At 40.2% G+C, this 22,159-nt stretch overlaps 1 protein-coding gene across 1 annotated transcript in view; it reads right to left on the bottom strand.

Annotated features, from left to right (window-relative positions):
• Positions 1-3,732: 3,732 nt before the first annotated feature.
• baiap3 (BAI1 associated protein 3) overlaps positions 3,733-22,159 on the bottom strand; it is a 50,231-nt gene continuing 31,804 nt past the window's right edge. The window contains exons 10-34 of the mRNA XM_040046808.1: positions 22,055-22,132; positions 21,330-21,435; positions 20,028-20,135; positions 19,846-19,938; positions 19,461-19,564; positions 19,254-19,371; positions 18,950-19,074; positions 18,066-18,156; positions 16,351-16,407; positions 16,148-16,245; positions 15,936-15,987; positions 15,657-15,808; positions 15,437-15,560; positions 14,468-14,608; positions 14,227-14,322; positions 13,747-13,962; positions 13,548-13,616; positions 13,383-13,462; positions 10,344-10,452; positions 9,830-9,901; positions 8,720-8,803; positions 8,388-8,508; positions 8,192-8,315; positions 7,902-8,107; positions 3,733-7,664 (exon numbers count right to left, since the gene is read on the bottom strand). Of these exons, the coding sequence (XP_039902742.1) occupies positions 7,561-7,664; positions 7,902-8,107; positions 8,192-8,315; positions 8,388-8,508; positions 8,720-8,803; positions 9,830-9,901; positions 10,344-10,452; positions 13,383-13,462; positions 13,548-13,616; positions 13,747-13,962; positions 14,227-14,322; positions 14,468-14,608; positions 15,437-15,560; positions 15,657-15,808; positions 15,936-15,987; positions 16,148-16,245; positions 16,351-16,407; positions 18,066-18,156; positions 18,950-19,074; positions 19,254-19,371; positions 19,461-19,564; positions 19,846-19,938; positions 20,028-20,135; positions 21,330-21,435; positions 22,055-22,132 (2,728 nt within the window). The 3' untranslated portion in view covers positions 3,733-7,560. The remainder of the gene's footprint in view (positions 7,665-7,901; positions 8,108-8,191; positions 8,316-8,387; positions 8,509-8,719; positions 8,804-9,829; positions 9,902-10,343; positions 10,453-13,382; positions 13,463-13,547; positions 13,617-13,746; positions 13,963-14,226; positions 14,323-14,467; positions 14,609-15,436; positions 15,561-15,656; positions 15,809-15,935; positions 15,988-16,147; positions 16,246-16,350; positions 16,408-18,065; positions 18,157-18,949; positions 19,075-19,253; positions 19,372-19,460; positions 19,565-19,845; positions 19,939-20,027; positions 20,136-21,329; positions 21,436-22,054; positions 22,133-22,159) is intronic.

Genomic DNA, 22,159 nt, shown 5'->3' with positions numbered 1-22,159 from the left:
GGACTGTAGACTTCAGAGAGACCTCAAGCACTTATTGCTTGAACATTGGGTTAAAGGTAATGTCTATGTCAAAACCCACGTGTCTATATTGATGGACCAGGAATAGACTTGCTTTCCCACTCTATAGAGATCAGTCGATACAACTTTGTGTGAAGATGATTCTGCGATGGGTCTCATTAAAAAGCTCACTGGCTTTGGCCCAAACACTGTCCTATTTGCATTCCTCATAGGCAAGCTGTCCAATATTATCTCTACTCACTCCATCACAGGCCCCTGAAACCACAAAGGACTTGCTGTGTTGGCTTCTTCCCACATCATATTTGCCGGAGAGGAGAGTCCAGACAGACTCTCCTCTCTAATAATGCTGACGCCACACCAAAGGATGCACCTGCAGTCAACAGGTGTTTTTGTCCTCAGCCTGCGAGGAGCCTTCCTTTATTCTGAGGAAGGCTTCTGAGGTCCTGCCAGTGTGCTGTGTCTATATATATTCACATTTTCCGTGAAGCCTCAAAGGTGGATCTTTCTCTGGAAGCGATTCAGATGTGAATTCTTTTCATTGTTTGAAGTGGAAGTTTTTAAAGATTTTTTAAAATAACTCAAGCAAGCGAGCGCATGCTGATATACATGACAGATTGGTTAAGCTGAATTAATAACCTCCCTCTCCTCCTTCAGCACATGTATCAAGCTACAAAACTAAACCTGTGATATCAGTCTAAGAAAGCCATACAGTGCCATGTCTGGAAATCTGCAGGTGTGAAATTTTACATCTCAGACAAACAAAACAAAAGTGTCTGTGTGGGGGATCCAGGCTGACCTGCTGCAGTGGGAGGAGACGGCCTCTGCAGTGTAACATTACTGTGTGGAGTTGGAGGGTTGTTTGAGGGAAGATAAGAGATTGTGGGATCAGTGCGCTGTTAAATGTATCTGCCAGAGCCAGCAGAGGAGCTACAGCAATGCAGTGACTCTGCCAACATTCCTGGGGATCAACACGAGCTAAATGCTCCCACCTCTCTCCTCCACGGCTAGAAGTTAAAGAAAACCTGATAGATGGAGCTCACTGGAGCTTCCAGCACACTAAACTGTCTTCTTATGTCTCTATTGCTTTGTTTTAAATCAGGTTACTGTCCAAAAATAAAAAAAAACTAAACTCTGTTGATGGAAAATACTTACACTGTAAAAAATGCCCCTGATAAAGAACAATACTGGCAGGAAAACACATCACAAAAATGGTATTATAGGCCTATTCTATGAATGAATATGGACTATACTTTATGATGCTGTCTGTTTGGTTGGTATTAAGTGTATTGATGTGATCTCCACAAAGTTTATTACTGTAAAATATAATCACACACCCTCCCCCTGTACTCAGCAACTGTTGCCCATTACTTGCATTGCAAGGGGACAGAAGTCTGAATGTATTCATTGCAAATGTCATTCACAGTAGCCCATTGGCAGCTATACTTTAACACTGCTCTTGGTCACACAAACAGTGCAAACTGCATCACACTTCCACAACAAAGTCTACATATATTGTATTTTAAAAAAAAGTACAGTAGTTTGCTCTTATTTTCTTTTACCATAAAGGCCACCAATCTTGCAGTATAGCAGATTATTTTAGAAAACGTCCTGGGTTTTTTGTAGCAATTTGTTACATTGTTAGTACTTTTACTCATGTACTTCTACACCACTAAAGCTCAAAGAGCAACATTATTTCTCTCATTTCTGTCTCTCTCTTTGGTCCATTAAGATTTATTTAAGATTTGCCACACAAACATGACGATAAGAAATAATAACGTGCATTTTCCCACAATTATTACACTTGCTTTTTATGTTTTGACTGAATCAAATCACTAGTCACAGCAGCAGGCGCTTATATCTGTATGTCTGAAAACATGCATGCATGCCCCAACACCCAGCGTCACCAGCTGAAGGCTGTCTAGTCCTTTCGATAGAGGAAGAACCTTAAAAGGATAAAGTAGTCACTTCTTATTCTGTGCTCCTATCACAAAATAATGTAAACAATCAAGTGACATCAGGCCTAGGGCGACCCCTATAAGGCTGAGTGAGGATTTGTAAAGTTACGACTACATCTAGTGGTTAGAACTGGAAATCCTTGGGACCATTTCTGTCTACTGAGCACCTCTCTCACACAAATACATGTTATCGCGCAAACACTGAATATAGCTTGTATTTTAGAATCCAGAATAGATGACAGTCAACCAGCGAGAGCATTAATAATCTGTACGTCGGCTCACAGGTGCACGGAGACATTAAAAGACCAGAGAGTTGTCATATGCACCGACAGATGTAGTGAGCGCTGGCACTGACTAGAGGGCATAATGTCTGCATTAGATGACAAGTTCCTCTCCACACCTGAGCCAGCATGCAATTCAATACCCTTCAGTCATCACCAGGCTTCTAATTTAGAACGTATCGACTAGTGTTCAGTAGAGCACAAGCACTCGCAGACATTCATGTCCTCCAGCTGTGAGAAATTCTTGTCTAATCTACTATCACAGCAGCTCCTTGAGAAATACGAACAGCAAGGCGATTGTGTCGAAGTATGTTTCACTGGCTGTGGAATATGATTTTTGTGGTCGTATGCGATTTTTCTGCAGGGCTGCTGCTGCGTTACAAGGTGCATTTGATCTTCATGTAACTGCTGCCAAGGGGATGTAAAACATTAAAGGTCATCCGAAAACCAGGGACACAAAACTTGGGGTGGGGGTGGGGTAGGAGGGCTGATGGTCGGGATGACGGAGTGAACAAATAGGTGTGAGCCTACAGCATGCCTCCACACTGACACAGATGCAGCAAATGCTATCTAAGTGACGGCACTGAGTTTAAAGTTAAATACAATCTTTATTGGGTTTGTAGACATTTCCCAAAGGTATAATCCAATAAACAGCAACACAGGCATTTACAATTCAAGGACAAATAATTCACTTTCACAATAACAAATTGAAAGAGTTTTGCCTCTTGCAGATACTTTTCACCAGCAGTCCCTTTAAATCTAAACGACCAAAGAAAGTGCTCAACTCAGCAACATATCACATAATAGTTTAAATAAACTATTGGTTAAGCTGTGACACTAGGTCATAATGACGGTGTGTTGATTCACAGTCTGATTTCCTTTGCCACACTTCCTGTATATTCAGAACTAAACATTTTACATCGTTTTCAATGAACCAAACACTATGTTAACACTTTGACTTAACTGAACATTTAACGACCAAAATGTTTCATTTGCTTCTGAATAATCAGCAGAACAAATCCATAATAATACTGACCGGATCTGCCTGTCTAAGGGCAACGTTAGGAAATTTACAAAACTGTGACTGAGTATAGACAAATCTTTAATAACTGGAAAATATAGTTGCGTTCTTCAACTGCATTCTGGAAAAAAAAGGTTTTTGCTTCTTTTTCTAAAATTTAAAATCATCAGTGTTAGTTTTAATTTGACTATAAATATGCAACTTACTCCTGCATGTTGATCCTACAATATAAGACTTATCTTATAACATTTATTTGACTTTAAAATAGTTGCTTACGCTCAAAGTGAGGTTGCATTTTTCTTTGTAAACATCTGGCCAGAAGAACTGGTTTTAAAATAATACGGAGAAAATATAATCGCAACACTGGTACTCACTCAAATATCACAGTTACATCCTTTTATCACGCCTATGAAAACCTGCAGACTTAACAGTGGAGATGCTGGGTGATTTTTTTTTCCTGCAACAACGCCAACACTATTCTACCTGAAATATCCTAAGAACTAAATGTAAAGCCAAGTGCTCTTCAGATGGACTGAAAGCATTCCCAGCTCCTGTTTGTAAGGCAGGCTTATCGAACGCTTTAATAATGCCTGTAAATGCAGCACACTCTCCAGGCATAGATATGGTTTTTTGGGTGCTTCATCCTCACGGCTCCACAGGTTAACGACAAAGCACTACACAAGCAGCTACTGTAAAGTTACATCACTATCAAAATGCTGTCGGTGTGAAGATTTTGGTGCTAAGTACTTGCTACAGTGTTTTTTCAGTGTTTCTTCACTACACCTCTGTTACTACTCTGTGATCCCGCTGTCTCGTCTAAAAAAGGTTCCATTCGTAATTAGAACTGCGATTTTAATACTTTCCAATAACCCGAATGTATTCCTGTTTTTTTAAATGCTTTTAACATAGGTCTCAAATCCCCTTTGGGGTCACGTCAGGAAGGGCAACTGGCATGAAACACTCTGCCAGATCAAACATGCAGAGCTACCCGCTGTGGTGACCCCTTGTACCAAGGGAGCAGCTGAAAGTAGCTTGTTACAACAGCAGATGACTGTTCAGAGTTTCTAGTGCATTACAACTGTAAAACTTGAGCTACATTTTTGATATTAGGGGCAATTTCCTAGAAAAATATAGCATTAAACCTCCAATTTAAAAGTTCTGGTTGTCAATGAAAATAATTAAAGGTACAGTACTCGGCAGAACTCTTGAGCCACCCCTCATTTGTTTTTATTTTCCTTCCTTGCAGACTCAAGTGGTCTTGAGCAATAGTTCTCCAACCTTTCTGATGCTCTTTCTGATTTTTTCTTTTGACATTGACTGCTTGTTTGTTAAGCCACTTAACACTGACCTATGAACCTATCAATTGACTCATTCAAGCATAAAAAAAGGTTCATATCTCAAGGTGTGGAATTAGTGTTGAGTCAGACCTTAACATTTTCAAGAAACCTGGAGAACTATTCCAGCAGACAACTTAAAGAAAAAACAAGAAAGCTGCTTAAGAGAATTTGGCTTGTGTCGAAGAATAAAGGTGGTCATAGCGAGTACTGACTTTTAAAATATGTTGTATTTCCAGGTGTGATAAGACATGCTTCAACAAATGTCTGCATGTATTTCTCATTTTCCTAGCAAAAGTCAAATAAATGAGGGGCGGCTGATTTCTTTGCAAAGTACTCCGCTCGTTTTCAATGTTTTGTTCCTTTTTTAAAATTTTGTTTGCTGAAAGATGGCTTGAGTTGTTGATATTATTCTCAATGTCACCCGACCTCTAACACTAAAGACTGAAATTAAGCTCATTAATCCACAACCTCCCCTTTAAAAGTAAATATGAGGTTTACTAAAAAAGCCTCTTTTTAAAAGTATAATTGGCTAATTTTTTATTTCAACCTTCCTAGGAAATGAGCCCTTTAGAATTAAATGAGTGTGAAATTGAGAATACTCCATTATTATATATTTTTTTTAAATAAAATGGTTTGTTAATCTTTAAATTGCATAAAAATATAACAACAATCCCATGTGGTTAACAAGATAAATAGTGGCTGGATTTCTGGGTGTGGTTTAACCCTCACCTTAACATCCTCTCAGTTACTGGCACAGCTTTGAGAGACTGGCTGGTGTTATTTCTGTCAGCCACATGAGAGCAGCTGCTGGTAAGGAGAGCTTTCTTTACCCCTTAAGTATGATTAAGCCACTGCGCAGGTTCATTAACCTTATTTCCTTTTGACCTCAAGAGATTAAACTTCAGAACACGACATAATGTTCATTTCTTTTCCTCGCAAAAGGACTACGATGAGTTCAAATGTGATCAATGGAGATTTTTTGATGTTTGATGGTTTTCTGAACACTACTGTTTCACCTAATGAATATTTTTTAACCTCTTTCATTGGGGCTTAGGGCCACACACTGTGCCACAAAGTGTATTACTTTTTGAGAGTGTCAGGGGATATATTCCCCCACCCATCAGATTGATCTAGATCTGATGTAGCAAAGAGTAATAGTTATTAAGGATTTCACATGTACTCGGTTGAAAAAAAACCCAACTAATTTATCATGTTTAATAACGAAAACTTTAAAAAGGGGTCCTGCCTCTCTCTTTCGACTGTTCTTTGCAATTCCACTCTGCAATTCCCCATGGCCTTGCAGATGCAGTGAAAGTCTTTTGGTGGTGAGTGGGCTTGATTGCATGATTTTCCACACTTGAGAAGATGTGGATAAAAGCATTACTAAGGTAACAGAGAGGGACACCACTTTTTACCATTGCTCTCCTGACTGTGCTTTTCAATAGCTCGCTCCTAGATTAGAATTTTGAATGTGCAGCGAGTTCAGTGCTGCTGTTTTCATAAGCTCTACTCTCCATCTCCCAACCACGCTGCCTCGGATATCAGATCGTAATAATAAGTGACTAATAAGTCGACATGTGTGTGACGCATTAATGTAACAACACCCCCTACCATAAACCAGACTTCTTAATAACGCTGAACTTCTGGAGTACAAATGTTATTAGGAGTTATTTCCTCCTTGGGATATCTGCTGTCTAAATGAACCAACTGTCTATTTAGCAGGAACCTCTTATACTCTTTCATAACTGCATCTTTATTCTTGGACTCTACTTAGAGTATCTTTGGATGAACAAGCTCTTTAAGCTCCTCTCACTTTGCCAACTTTCTACTGATTGGCTGCCTCTTGGAAACAAAAGCTTTGTACATCAGATGGGGAAAGCTTCTATGCTGAGATGACCATATTATAGATATCCCTCTCAGTGACATCATGTCAGATCGAAAAGCAGAAAAAAGTGTCTGAAATTGAGTGTTAGGGATTAGCTACACATATGATGCCCTCATTATCTGAAAGTTTGTCCATATTTTAATGAGCATCCACTATGGAAATGCACAAACACGCAACATTTCAACCTTTTGCACACGGAGGATACATTTGTTTCTGGCGCTATGTCTGTAAAGTTAATCTGTCAGTTGAGCAAGTGGTGTCGCACAAAATACGGGAAGGAGTTCAAATGATAGATCTTTCCAGCACTAAGGTAGCACTGTCTTTGGTCTCTTCACTGACCCATCACAATCTTTGTGAGGAACAATCTGAAAAGTTGAATGAACCCGAGCTGTGGCGTGTGCCTCAGGGGAACGTTAAGCCTTCCTGCTGCTCCTCCTGCTGCTCCTGCTGCTGCTGAGTGAATGACTGGTGCAGTTTCCCAAAGCTGTGCATTATGTTTTCATGAGTTCTACTACAAATTTCTATTTAAAATTCAACTTGTGAAATGGAAACTAAATGCGGGTTCACGGTTTTACTTTCTTAATAGTCCTTCCCACAATTTATCTCCACAAAGTCATGAAGAATGTCAAACTTCCCTTCAACTAATGAGCATATCTGAGGTATAGACTTTGACTAAATACTATTGGATGTGTAAGCTACTTCCACAAAATAGTTCTAAAATGTTAAATCTATCATATCAAAGAGTATACAACAAAGATAACGATTACCTCATTACAAAAAATATAGACTAGTAACATTTAGGATCAGCTATCCACTGAATTCTAAAATATAGTTTAACTGAGACAGCATCGAGTTGCACAGTGACAGGACGTTCATTCAGTAAGAAAACAGAAATATGCTTCACTGTCTTCCTTTTCTTTTCATTTTGGTATAATTACTGAACAAACAATACATCAGGGAGGGGAAAAAATAATTTCAATAGTGTAAACATTGTACCAGTACAAAAGCACATGTCGCAAGACGTGGTCAGAAAAAACACCAACACAGGCAGCGCTGTCACCCTTTACTCTTCCTCCATTGACTTCTCAATCTCTTTCAGCCTGCGGACAAACTCCTGAGCCTCCCGGTCCCCGACGCGAGCTTCCAGCATCCCCATGATTGGCTTCTCTGGAGGCGAGAGAAAACAGATGAGCACAGTTTCTACACCTGACACAAATATCTCTTGATTGAATGGCTTTTCATGCTGCATTGAAGAAGTAATTGGAAACCCAGACTTACACCCCCTGGTCTTAAAGAAGCAAACATTATGTTTGAGTAAACAAAACGACGGCATAACCCCCCCCCCCAAAAAAACAAAAAAACCCAAAAAACAAAATAAATGATACAGCCCGGAGCCGTATGTACCGCTGGGTTTACTGCGAGACAGATGCAGAATGACAGGCTGGACGCTCTTGCCAGCCGCTGAGGCGTTCGGTCTCCCCGGCCAGCAGAAGTCGCTGAGAGGAGCGACGGCTTCTCCAGCGAAGTCGTTGGTGGACAGCCAATCGTAGTCCATCACAGTAAAGGTCAAACAGGCAAACCTGTGCCTGTACTGTTCAGGACTGACGTGGCTGGAAGACAATGGAATCAAACAAATCAGCCGCAGGGTGTGTGCATATAAACAGGGAGACCTAACAAAAGGGCAGAGTACTCACAAGTAAAAGAGCTCATCGAACACTGGGTGCAGCGTCTTAAGCTTCACTTGCGTGCGTTGACTCTTGGCCATAGGAAACAGGTGGTGAGGACATAACTCCACTATGACGAAGGGATCACTCAGACCTGAGGAAGTAGTGTTCAACTTTAATATTTAATTTAAGACAAAAATTTAAATTCATAAATTCACATATTTACCATTGGCATCCAGTGCAATGATATCAGCAGCATGCAGGATCTCCACTGTCAGGCGCTGCTCTGGAGCATCATAGTAGCACTTCACGCTGATCCGACCGTAACGTGTATGTTTGAGAGTTTTCTGCAACATTAAGTATTGACAGAAATATTAAGCATGCATCCATCCTCATTTCGCGGGTTGTGTCGTGTCTTCAAAGGGCCGACGAGAAGGCAGATTTTTAATCAGAGGTATAACAACAGAAGAAAGAGCACTCTGCTGTCCAATCAATACTTCTTTCTTCACTTCAAAGGAGAACAAAATGAGATTGTCAGTCTTGTAGGTTGAAACGCACCTGGTGGGAAATCTTCTCCAGATAGTACTGTTCAATCAGCTCAAAGGATGAACATTTATTCAGCCTCAGCTCCTCATCCAAGACCTAAAACAGCATCGAGATTGTCACAAAGCGATCAATAGCATGATGGATAATGCAACATAAATCTGACCTTAAACCCACTTATCAAGATACCAGGAGCCAGACTAGTAGATGTACTAGTAGATGTTCACCACTAAAAGTGTGTGTAATGGAAAAAGTGCAGAAATTTGCTTCTTTTATAAATCTTTGGACTTTACAGAAAGTGGAACTTGTAGAGTTTAACAATGTAGCAGAGCATCTGTCATAAAAACAAAAATATTTTAGAAATCTTTCGAAAACTTTAAAACTAAAAACTATATCACTTATTAGCCAAATAACAAACTGAATTTAGATTTTTATACCCAAACTAAACTTCTCTGGAAAATTAGGAATTAATCAAGTGTTTTAATGACTTTTTTTTTTTTAAATAAATAATGTATTTTACTGTTTTTTCCTTATGTAAAACTGAAAGGCTGCAGTTTTATGCAACATTTTAGCGTTAAAAATTATTATTTTAATTAAAGACCTTGCACATACTGGTGAATTAACCATAACAGAAACATAAAAATATTATTATTATTATTTGGCAATTACCAACAATGACAATTTAGGGCAGCTGTGGCATATATAAATAAACCTGGCATTGGGTGGTGGTCTAATAATTTGGTTAAGCACTGTAGAAAATTTCCTTCCTTATGGAATCATGAACAGAAGAAAAATGCCAAAAATGTAGAAGTAAAAGTAACTGAAGCCATCAACTCTGTAAGTTCAGGGTAAAAGATCACGGCAGATTTAGGACTGGAAGACAAACATGAACCATTAGTAAAACAGAAGGACCGCCTGCCAAAATAAGTGTAATATTAAACGCAAGTTTTGTGAAAATTGTCTGTTTTGTTGCACTTTTTAAAATCTCAACTTTATCAGATCATGTGCAGTGTGCACAACATTTTTCATGCACCTTTTTGTTTATAAAAATCAGTATACGTTTGGGAAAAGATGTACATTATTTATACAGCCGGCTCCTGGTTGACAGATTGGATGAGTTCCTACCTTGTAGTCTCCGCTCTTCATGTCTTCCAGGAAAAGACCCTCTCCCCTAGCATGAAAGAACTGCAACAGAGTCTAAAGCGATTGAACAAAAGCATTAAACTCGGGAGCTCATAACATTTATCCCTCTATTTTTGATAGACTTGTTGTTCACACAAACAGCATGAAACCTCTGGCAAACATTGCATCTGTCTGCCAGCCTCCGAATTCATGCCATGACTTTTCATGCAAATATGTCACGTCCTCTTCCAGCTGGTTAAATTGGAATTAGAATATACAACAGTTCCCACATTGTCATTCATAAGGGAGCTCACTTTGGCACTGAACTATTACCTAGTGTCTTCATGAATATCTGATATATGCTAATGATTGCACGCCAAAGGGCATACCGAGATAATTAAAGAATGCAAGTGGCAATGATAATCTTAACATATTAGACACGTCTTTTAAAACAGACCATTCTTTTCAGTGGGCACACAGACTAAAAGGATTATTGTGCGATGCAGTAATCACTGACCTCTACTGTGTACTGGAAGCGGTTGTAAAACTCCACCTGGACACCCCTGTTTTCAGTGACCGTGTCCAGGATCATCCGCAGGAGGAGCTCCCACATGCTCTGGAGAACTCTACCAGGAAGCAGACAATGAGACACCCACACATGTGTGTTTACCAGCTCTTCCAATTACACCCCATGTACTCTCACTATGTTTTCACAGATAATAGCCCGATAATGAATACTTGTAAGTAGTGTAAGTGCTAAAGGCTATTATTATTATTGCAACGCTTACATTCATACACAAGCGCAGCATCTTATTTGCTGAGCTGTCACACATTTTATGTAGTGCAACAGAATAGGGAAAATCTCTTTTCTTTTTCGAGGAAACAATGGATTTTGTTGTGTAACTGCGGTTGGAGTGAACCAGAAATCTATTTTGGGTTGGCTTGGATTCATTGTGGTTTTAACAATCAAATATATGCTGATCATGCAGTGTTTCATGTGCATGGGAAACATAAGGAACCAGGGGATATTTGGTGTGGTGCATACTGGCTGAACTCATATAAATCATATTTATAGTACAGTGCAAAAATCTTGAGCCACCCTTATACAGTTTGTACAGTTCTAACAAGCCTAAAATTCATATTTTGTATGGCCTCCTTTATTCTCAAACACGACCTGAACTCTTTTAGGCAAGCTTTCTTGTAATTTCTCTAAGTCGTCCTCAGGAACAGTTCTCCAGGCTTCTTCAGGGACATTAGAAGTTCTTCTTTGGAAACTGGCTGCCTTTTCTTTTGTTTTTATCAAGACGATCCCAAACTCCTTTAATAATATAGAGGTCCAGGCTTTGGGGATGCCAGTTCTTAACCAATAGTGTTCCATTGTGGGTTTCCCTATCCTGGTATCTTTCACTGCAGTGTGTTTGGGATCGTTGTTATATTGAAAAATGAAGCCGTGGCAGATGCTTTCCAGAGGGCATTGCATGATGGATCTGAGTTCATAATCCCATCAACTTTGACAAGATTCACAACAACACTGACTGAAATGTGGCTGAAATTTATGACAAAGCCTCTGCCAGATTTTATTGGTTAGTCCAGTTTTGTGTAATTTCACACACCTCAGCCTCCTTGATTCCCTTCCACTGACACCATTTCTGTTGAGGCTTTGGTGAACAGTAGATGGATCAACTGGAGGGCAGATACATCTCTCAGGTCCTTTGTCAGGTCTTTTTTTGCTATTTCTTAAGGACATGACTTTGAGATACTGTTGATCTGCTGTAGATAGTTTTTCAGGCCTGCCACTTCTTTTTTTTGTCCTCCACTAGTCCAGTTTCCTGTGTCAAGATGTCAATTTTTGGCTAATAGCTCTTTGGGAATAACCTTGTTGTAGTGCAATAGGTGAATCCTAAAGCGCAAAAATAAAATCTTGCTATTTTATGCCTGTCAAACTGTGTTATCTGTGTCATCATTTCCCGTAGATTAAAAAATGGGGGCAATTATGTGCTTTTTCTGCAGGCTACTGAAAAACAAAAGGGTAAGAGTTTTAAATTTGACCTTTGTTTTTTTGAAAGTGGTGATTTGCTAAATGCACTGTTACATGTCTTTTTAGGCTTGAATGATTCATAGATATGTGTTAAGTGGCTTAAATAAACCAAAAAACAAATAAAAACATTCCTCTGAAAAAGCCTGGAAAAGATACAAGCACTGGACGGAAAATTAGTGAAAAGCAGTCAGTGTTAAAGAAATCATCCAAAGCTCCAGAAAGCCTGGAGAACTTTTGCTCAAGACCACCTTGAAACATTACGAGAAAGTCTAGATCCTTGGATGCTTGCATCAGTGTTATGCACATCTTAAGTTAGTATAAAGATACCATACTTTGAAATAAGCCTCAGAACAGTCTTTTCCTGCTACAGTCAAACTTATTTTCACAGTATTTTGACTATCACTCAAATTAATGTTGTGATTAGTTTTGCATGTATGCCTAAGGAGCTTGGAAAGAAAAGCGTCTGGACTTCTTTAAGTTGCTTGAAGACATTTCACCTCTCATCCGAGAAGCTTCTTCAGTTCTAGGGTCAAATGGTGGAGAGTCCCAGATTTAAGCTCTGTGGGAGTAACCCACCAAGAGGAACAATGGACCCCCTAATGATCCTCTACCTAATCACGTGAGCCAAGGTGTGGAAATAGGTGTAGGTCACAATCAGCCAAGGTTTCGGGTGAACTCATTGTGAAACCTAGCCCCACCCTGGGAATTCCTGAGGTCAGGTGACCCAGGATGTGAGAGGGTGTTAAGGCGTCTGGGAAGGGATCTCAAAACTGGATTGGCAGACAGTTGGTGTCGTAAACCACCGACTCTGTTCAAAGATGGTCGCTCACATCAGACACCAACTAGGGAGGATAAGAAGGACAAACGCAACAACATTGCCATCCCCTATGTAAGTTTCACAATGAGCTCACCCGAAACCTTGGCTGATTGTGACCTACACCCTATTTCCACACCTTGGCTCATGTGATTAGGTACAGGATCATTAGGGGGTCCATTGTCCCTCTTGGTGGGTTACTCACACAGAGCTTAAATCTGAGACTCTCCACCATTTGACTCTAGAACTGAAGAAGCTTCTTGAATGAGAGGTGAAACGTCTTCAAGCAACTTAAAGAAGTCCAGACGCTTTTCTTTCCAAGCTCCTTAGACTACTATGACCTGGACGACTGAGAACCTTCACAGACATTTGCATGTATGCCTCTTCAACTATGAGCTCTATGTGCCCATTCTGATTTCTCATGTTCTTTGTTATGTTCATGTTTTGTCTTGTGTATGACATGATTCAGTGGTTTTGTACTGAATGTCTATTTCTTTTAGCACATTGTGACTCACAACAGTTATTAACGCATTAAAGTCTACCTCCCCCCTGCCTTTTTTTGGCATCTTGTGATGTCATTGCATAGTGACTCAAAAAGCAAGTTTTGCTAAAGGCAACAAAATTCTGTGTGCTGTTTTTTTTTTTAGAAAGAAATGCAAGAAAAAGAACTTAATATTAATAGTAAAAAGAGAATTAAAAAGTACCTGGTTAGATTTTCTTTTACAAGGTTTTCTGTCAGGATGACCATAGTGTCTTGTAAGTACTTCATGAGAGGGGAAACAGCCTGGGAGAATGTCACACATTACATAAATACCACGAAACACCGCTAATATAAGGATAAAAAAGGCTAGGCGGCTATTGCTACATACGTCATCATTGTTGATGGAGTCAGGAGACAGGCTGATGTGCTGGATGTACCTCCGCAGCTCAGGCAGCATCTGCACAGGAATATTTAGTCTCAGATGTTCATGAAGGTGCATACTTCAAGTATATAGATGTCCGGATACGCTCAAAAAGTTCTACAAACTGCTTTGTGAGAAACAGGAAAATTATACTCCTCGTGTTCACCTTGTCAGTGAGCAGTGTGATGAGGCGTTTAGCTTCTCTCTGCAGGTCCAGGTCCATGTTGAACAGCTGTCCATTCAGAGCCTTGTAAACCTGCTCTTTCCCCTCCACCCCGCATGATTCCTCCATGGCGCGCTCCACACCCTGCCAGTCCAGGTCCCGGGGCAGGTGACCCAGGAAAACACGCACATGCTCTATGTTGTTCAGGGCGATGCAGAGCTAGCAGAAAGCGAGGAGGAGCAAAGGCGGAGAAACAGAGGGTAGAGATGGAGAAAAAAAGAAGGAAAAGAAGCAGGGCTACAGAGAAGTGGAGGGATTGAGTTTGAGTGTAAATGATTGATGACGACAAGAAGCAACTGCTTTGTTTTTGTGTGTATAACATATCTGCTCTCCCGCTGAGCCCTTTGTGTTGACAGAGAGCTTGCTGACATCGTTGACGTAATTCTGTGCCCACCCCCGGTTCTGTCTTGCTACAGGCGTTACCTGCACTGTGAAACTCTTGTGGTCTCGGCCCAGCTGGTTCCTCTCAATCTTGTGCGTTATCATCTCTGAGTAGCACACGGCCTCACTGCAGAAATTCTGCAGTAGATAAAATCAGTCTTGTCATTACGGCACAGCTCCCTCAGTTTCCTTTATGATTTTGACTGATAAACTGTATGTGTCATGTTTCTATGTGCACAGAATATGAGTATGTGAGTGTGGCAACACTATAAGTGGCACTCACGTCTGTCAAACGTGTGACAAAGATGAAGGCCCCCGCAGAGTCTGGCCAGGCCAGCTGGACCCAGATCTCGCGTACCTGGCTGAAGCAAGCTGTCGCTTCAACTGCTGAGGAACTGTGCTTGGCTTGCTGCAAAGGTCCAAGCTACTCACAAAAAATAAAATCAATCTTAAAAAAGACAAAGCATGGATTTCCTAATATTTACATTTTTTTTTTACATGCATGAAAATCTGTAACATTTTAGCAGATTTTGCAAGCAGGGAATGAATAACTGTTTTAAACTTAACACGGTAAAACATTTTAATGTAGTTCCAAGGAGGTACATGACCTGCGATTAAAAAGTAGGCAGTTCATTCATAAAAAACAGACCTGATTTAAAATTTCCCCTTTAAGGTCATATAGTTGTAAAGCTCACTTCCAATGCTGCTCCTTCTAATTGGATCACTTCTATTATAGCTCATCTCAACTGATCGAGGGACTGGCTGATCAGCAAATGAATGCTAGCTTATAGCGCCAGACAAATTATTTATCAGCAGATTAATGCTTCTCCTTAAAGTGAATACTGTACATGTTTAATAATGGTGAATAAATCATTATTGTACAAAATATTTTAATTCTTAGGAAAAAATATAGAAAAACAAGAGAGCTGGGGGTCTCATAATTTTTTTTACACCTTTGGTAACAATGGAACACCTTTGAGCAATAAGGATACAATATATATATAATTAATTACAGGTTAATTGTACATTGATGCTGTGATAATGTGTTAATTGATAACACATTAAAGGTGCCTTTTACAGCTATTCACAGCTACAATCCTAATGAGTTTTAGCTTGTTCTAAAGCTTTAGACCTACTCTATGTGGCACACAGCTATATTTTACACACCTGCGTGTTCAGTACTTCTGTAAGTTGACTTGTCTTCTGAGAAAGAGTCTATTATGTTCCTTCTATTATTCATGCCATTTTTCACCTTATCTGTTTCCACTGCCTTGCGAATCCTGTCACAGGACCTGTCGTGAACAATCTGCAGCCACTTGTGAATTGAGGACTTGAACCAGTTATGGAAACCTGTCAAGGCCAACATTTTAGCATCCCTGTAAAAGAGAAATACATTCATTAGGACATGACTTCCAGTCAGAGCCTTTTACATTGTTACATCAATAGACGTTGGAGTCAAAAGGATAACCAACTTGAGAGGAAGAAACTCTCGAAAGCCTTTGAGGATTTTCAAGGACACGAAGAGCTCGAAGATGGTCTCTCCCATTGTCTGAGACAGTCTGGAGCTCTCCTGCTCGAGAGTCCCACACACCCGCTCCATCGCCACGTTCACATCATCAGCTACCTGTCAGGTCAAAGGAAGTCAGCGTGTTTCATCCGTGTAAAAGTTAGCAGCAACAACAACATATGACTCAGAAAGACTTGTCATGTCATGTTTACAGTGACCTGTCGCATCATTTTCAGTGACATACCTGCTTTTCCAACAGTCTGTATGATATGCTGAAGAAATCTACTTTCACTGCACTGTGGAGAAAACAAACAAACAAACAAACAAAGAAAAATATAAAAATCCCATCAACAACCAAGCACACAAATCAGTGTGTCACCACTGAATAATATAGCATGACACTTATCGGTTGTTTTTTTTTCTCCCTCGGATTTCTTGCAGAAAACTGCTGTTCACCTGTAGAAAAGTTTATTGTAGATGTTCTGGGCCCTCTGGACGTCTGCACATGCAGCATCAATCACCTGAACGAGCTTCTTCAGCTGTTCCTCCAGAGTCTGCATTGTCAGAATATAATGAACATCATCCTGGATGAAAAAACTCAAGGTACACTGTGTAAAAGATGTTAGGATATCTATGATTTAGGACCAAAACAAGCTTACTCCTTCCTCTGGTTTATATCGAGCGATTAAGCTCTCGTACCACTCAGCAGTTCCTTTCTGTTCAAAAGATTAAAAGGAGAATAACTGGGCTGAAGTAAAGGGCTCTTATTGACTAGTAAGTATTTCTTACATTCAGCATTTCTCATCAAAAACACTCTATGAATCAATAAAAGCTCAAGTGTTAAACACATTTACTTCCTCATTTAAAACTAATATCCATATTTCCATATTTTATTGGTACTTTGCTCCATTAAGACCAACAATGACATCCACAGATATGCAGTACATCACTACACTCTGTACACTAAATGACTAGGTTATTAGGTACATCTGTTCAACTGCTAACCAGCTATGACAGCAACTCAAAATATTCACGTATGGTTGTCAGTTTATTTCAGAATTTCAGAAACTGCTGATCTGCCTGGACTTTCCCACACAACCATCTGTAGGTTTTACAGAGAATGGTCTGAAAAAGATAAAATGGCACTGGGTGCCACTCCTGTCGGCTAAGAAAAATATCTACACAAGGTCAACAGACAATAGAAGATTGGAAAAACATTGCCAGGTCTGATGAATTTCACTTTCTTTCCGATGCTAGTGTCAGGATTTCTCATTAAATACATGAATGCACTGATCCATCCAGCCTTGTATTAATAGTTTGAGTTGCTGCTCTTGGTTTAACAACGTGGGGAATATTTTATTTGGGACACTTTGGGCCCTTAGTACCAAATGAGCATCATTTCAGTGTCACAGCGTACCTGACCATGTCCTCCATGGCAAGGTCACAAAATTCAAATCATCTCAAACAGTTTTTTAAACATGAAAATGAGTTTGTGTTCAAACTGTATCCACACCCAGCAGATCCTTCATGACAATATAGACCAAAATCTGTGAGGAACATTTCCAGCACCTTCTTGAATCTACACTATGAAGATTTAAGGTCAAGGTCAAGGTCAAATTTATTTATATAGCACATTTCCAGATAGATGATGCTGCACAAAGTGCTTAACAATATAAAAATGTCATAAAAAAGAAACAACGTAAAACAATAATAACAATATAAAACAATGATAGGACAATAAAAGAATTAAAACAATAACTAAGATTATTAAATAAGACCAAAATGCTTGGGTCATAGTGTGTTAAAAGCCAGGGCATAAAAATATGTCTTCAGAAGTGATTTAAATTGATCAAGTGTTTGTGCAGATCTAATTTTTAGGGGAAGACTATTGCAAAGTCTGAGACCTGCCACAGAGAAGGCTCTATCGCCACGAGATTTGAGATTAGTCCGTGGGATGGATAGCATTAATTTTGAGCTAGACCTAATGGATTTTCCTGGAGCATAAACAGAAAGGAGCTCAGACAGGTAAGAAGGGGCTCCGGCGTTAAGTGACTTAAAAACAAAAAGTAAAAGTTTAAATTGGATCCTGTAGGAGACAGGAAGCCAGTGTAGAGAAGCTTGACTAGCTGTCTTAACTGAAAGAAGCAGGATTAGACTACTTGCACTCACCTGCTTATTCAATTTAAAAGAACCATCAAGGTAGACACTGAGGTTTTTTACATGCAAGGTTTTTTTAGGGCAGTTCTAGCACCTGGTACCTAATAAAGTCTCATAAGTACATGCATGAAGGACAACAATTAATTCATGTACTACATTAAAAAAAATCCTGCTGGTCAAAAACTTCATGGGTCACCCACACAGGTTTTCTTGTTACCTTAATAGCAGTAGTGATGTCGAGATGCAGGTCATTTCGAAGAGGACACACAGTCTTAAAGGCACGCATGTTTTGCATGTACCCAATCCCCCTGACAGTCACAGAAAGGAAAAAGCCAGCGACAATGTATGAGTGCGATTATATCATAAAGCAGTTATACAGTAACATAATGTTCTTTACACCTCAGAAAATATAAAAGCTATATCTATTGCACTTTAATTGTATGCAAGATTCTGCATATCTGTGGAGAAAATGAGAAAGATAACTTTAACTGTTAGTGAGTCACTTTATGTGTGTGTGTTTCAGAGTGTAGAAAAGAGTTCCCTTGAGGTGCTGATAACTGGGCAGAGCAAGACTTCTTACTGTAAAAGCTTCTATAAAAAGCCAGTCGCCTCTAAATTAGTCCAAACCAGGCACATGAACTTCAATAATAAAGCTTCTTTTACTGCAATTTATAAGATACAGACTCCTCATCTCTGTGCTCTTACTTTCTTCCTTTGGTCACTGCTACGTACAAGCAAAAGCCAAAAGATGACGATTCTTCTCTTGCTGATCCAGATTTTGCTTGTCGATGGTTTCTCATTTCTAGTTATCCAAGACTTCTAGTTAAAATTTCCCTCTTGGTACATTAGTCAGGTGTTAGTCTTTTTTTTATTTATTTATTTATTTTTTACAACAAATTGGGCGTTGAGGAAAAGGTGTTATAGCTCTTTTGACATGAGTAATGAACAATGACATTTAAAACATTGTTTAGTGAGTAAGGAACCCAACACTGCTTCCTCCACAGAGGCTTGTAGTCTCTCTGTGTTTGTTGGGGTGAATGGCTGAACATGTTGGTATGAGAGCACGGGCGAGTGCGTGATGTGATGGTGGTGTGCCTTTACCTCAGCATGAGCTCGTAGCGTGTAATGGCAGCAGCGCTGGTGCAGGGGAAAACCTGACGCATGTTCTTCATCAGGCACAGGCAGTGCTCTGTGTACAGCCTGAAGCTGTCTGACAGCTGCCTCTCCTGGACACAGGAAGGGCCCTCAGTTATAGCTTCCAGTACACTGGCTGTGAGACATTTTTGGCTGAACCAAAAACCTTGATGAATGTCAGTGAGGAGCTGAGCTAATGAGGTGACTGTTTCTAGATGATGAAAGGTTTTTGTTTTTTTCCCTGTTGGGGGAGCAATGGTGTAGAACCTACTAGGTCTCCCCGCACAGCGGGAGGGTCCCACTCTGCATCGATAGTCCTCAGGAGGCGCAGCAGCAGGGAGTAGCACACCCTCTGGGTCCGATGGTGGCTGCTGTAGCACTGCCAGCGACTGCATTAAAAATAAAACACGCACCTTCCACCTGATGCTAAAGCGTTCATATAACATTTGATCAATTTTATTCCTCCATTAATACTCACATAATAGCCTGTTGCAGAGGTGAGAGATCAGTTTGCACAGCATGGTGAGTTAGCACAGTCCATGCTGGAGGAGAAACCTGCCCGTTCCAGTTGTACGGCTCTCGCTGGAAATACATGTGGAAGATTACAGTCATTTCAATCACACTTCAATGTAAGAAGTAACTCTTTGTACAGTTTGTGCACTGTTGAGGCTTCGTTTATAAATACAATCATTTTAGCCATGTGATAAACTGGCAGCCTATGCAGGCTCTGACAGCAGGATTATTTCCATCTGTATAAGTTTACATTTAATGATAAAAAATATGACTAAATAGTTAAACAGAAAACAATAGAAGCTGTTATAAAAGTGTGTGCGTATAAAAAAAACCATCTAAAGGAAACTCACCTTAACATGAGCATGCTCATACTCCACAATCTGACTCAGCAGTTTCTTGTGAATGGAGACATTTGTCTCCTTCTTAGACAAAGCTGTGTCTCTCTGAAGGTCAAATGAACATTTGAAGTCTTATCGTACACAGAGGAAGACACGTTTTTTTATATAATGAATAACTGTTGTACTTTTAATACCTGGCTGGTGAAGAGCTTCAGAATCAGGTGACATTCTCCCTGAACTTTAGATGCACTCGAGCGTGGCTCAAGCTTGAACCAGGTGTCGTAGCCCATAACGGGAATTTCCTGAAGAAGGAAAGCAGCTTGACTTGACATACTGACAAATCTTTTACAGTATGTCCTTTAATGTATATGAGTTTGTGTGAGATTTTGAAGATGCAAGGGGCAGGGGTAGAATTAATGGGCTAAACCATCTGAAGCCACAGATTGAGCATAAGAGAAGGGAAGAAGCATGGAGCGGGTGAAGTATTAGAGGTGATTCGTGACAGAAGGATAGCAGCAAGAGAAGGAGATGATTTACAAGATGGTGGGAGACGTGCTATGATGTTTGCTTTGGATGTGGTGGCACTGGAAAAAAACAAATAAACAATAACCAACCAATCAACCAAAAAAAAGCCCAAAAGAGGCCAAGCGGAAGCTAGCAGAGTTAAAGACGGTAAGACTGTTAGTGACCAGAAGTGACCAGCCCGTTCTCACTCCCGAGGCGTAACATGTCGACGTTTTGTCACGTCCCGCGGCGTTCCTGAGGAACGCGAAAGGAGACCTTCGGCGTTCTTATGGTACGCAGCGGGTTATGGCTGGAATCCAGTGCAATGACGCTCCCGCGGTAATAGACGTTCCAGCCCTGTATTCCAGCCCTAAACCTAACCTTATCCCTAGCCCTGACCATAACCTTATTCCTGATCTTAACCAGGACTATAATGATGTTAAATAGCGTGTTTCTAAGCGATTTGAAGAAAAAGAGCGAACATGTGTAGATGGAGTCCAGACGGTTCTCATATTTCCTCTTTTTTCCGAGGTCGTCATTTAGGAACGTGGCGGGTAGCCGAAAACGTAATATGTTGACGATTTGTCACCTAGCGTAAAATGTTACACTTTGGGAGTGAGAACGTGTTGAAGTGACAGGACAAAATTAGAAATGAGTATATCAGAGTGACATCTCAGGTTCAGCAGTTTGAAGACAAAGGTAGAGAGGCAAGGCTGACATGGTTTGGACATGTGCAGAGGAGGATGACATGTACAAAGGATGTTGAATATGGAGCTGCCGGGCAGGAGGATAAAGAAGATTCGTGACAGAGAAGATTCAGGGATTCAGTGAAGGAAGACATGCAGAGGGTTAGTGTGATGGAAGAAGATGCTAAGGATTGGGGTGAGACAGAGGCAGATGGTTCGCTGTGGTGACCCCTAAAGGGAGCAGCTGAAAGAAGAAAAGCTTGTGTGTGGTTTCTCTGCGGAGACAGTTGCACTTTGTTCACTCACATTCAAAGGAATATTGATGCATCCGAGGAAGTCATCTACATTCTCCTCGGAGCCCGATGATGCAGATCCATTCGCACGCACCGACTTTGCTATTTGCTTAAAATACCTGAGCGGAAAATGCGAGGAACAAAGTAAATGGTGAGTTTTCAGTTTTTCTGCATTTAGCTAATGCCTTCATTATGTGTGACTCACAATTAGAGATACTGCATTTATTTACTGATGCCAGCTGACCACTTGTTACTTTCTTGTTGGATTAAAATTGCAGATTTTTCACCACGGGATGAGGATCCTTTAATCCCTTGGCTATGGTTGGCATTCTCAGGTTTTCATTAGACATGTCTGCTATTTATTAGTCTCTCTGTGACCTGGCAGATCTCCTCATGTTTTCTGTGTGCACAGATTTATTGGCACCAGGGTTTTCTGTATGTCAGTCTTTCAAAGGGCAAATACCAAATGATCCCGTAAAATTAACAAGTAGGCTGCTATCAGCTTTTTGAACATGTGGAGACAAACCAGGTCTCTATACTCATCAGCTGGAACTTCTGGAATATTTCACATGGAAATTACATATTTAATGACTCATATTTTTACTGTTGCAATGTCAACTGGACTCACAAATTAACAAGTTTAATTGTTTCCAAAATTAGGGAAGTTTTAAGGATTTCTGACAAAATTACACTGGAAATCCAGAATTAGTGTAGTTAGCATGCAGTACTTTCTTCTACCTGCCCATTCCTCGAAGTCCACTGACTTCATTGAGCTTTTTGCAGGCCTCAGCAACAGATACGTCGTCATCGTGATCCCTGAAGGAAAGAAGACAAATAAAAGCT

This window comes from Simochromis diagramma, unplaced genomic scaffold, assembly GCF_900408965.1.
Source record: "Simochromis diagramma unplaced genomic scaffold, fSimDia1.1 OVJJ01000321.1, whole genome shotgun sequence".
Lineage (NCBI taxonomy): Eukaryota > Metazoa > Chordata > Actinopteri > Cichliformes > Cichlidae > Simochromis > Simochromis diagramma.
Note: the sequence above shows the minus strand (reverse complement) of the source record. Positions and strands in the feature narration are given on the sequence as shown.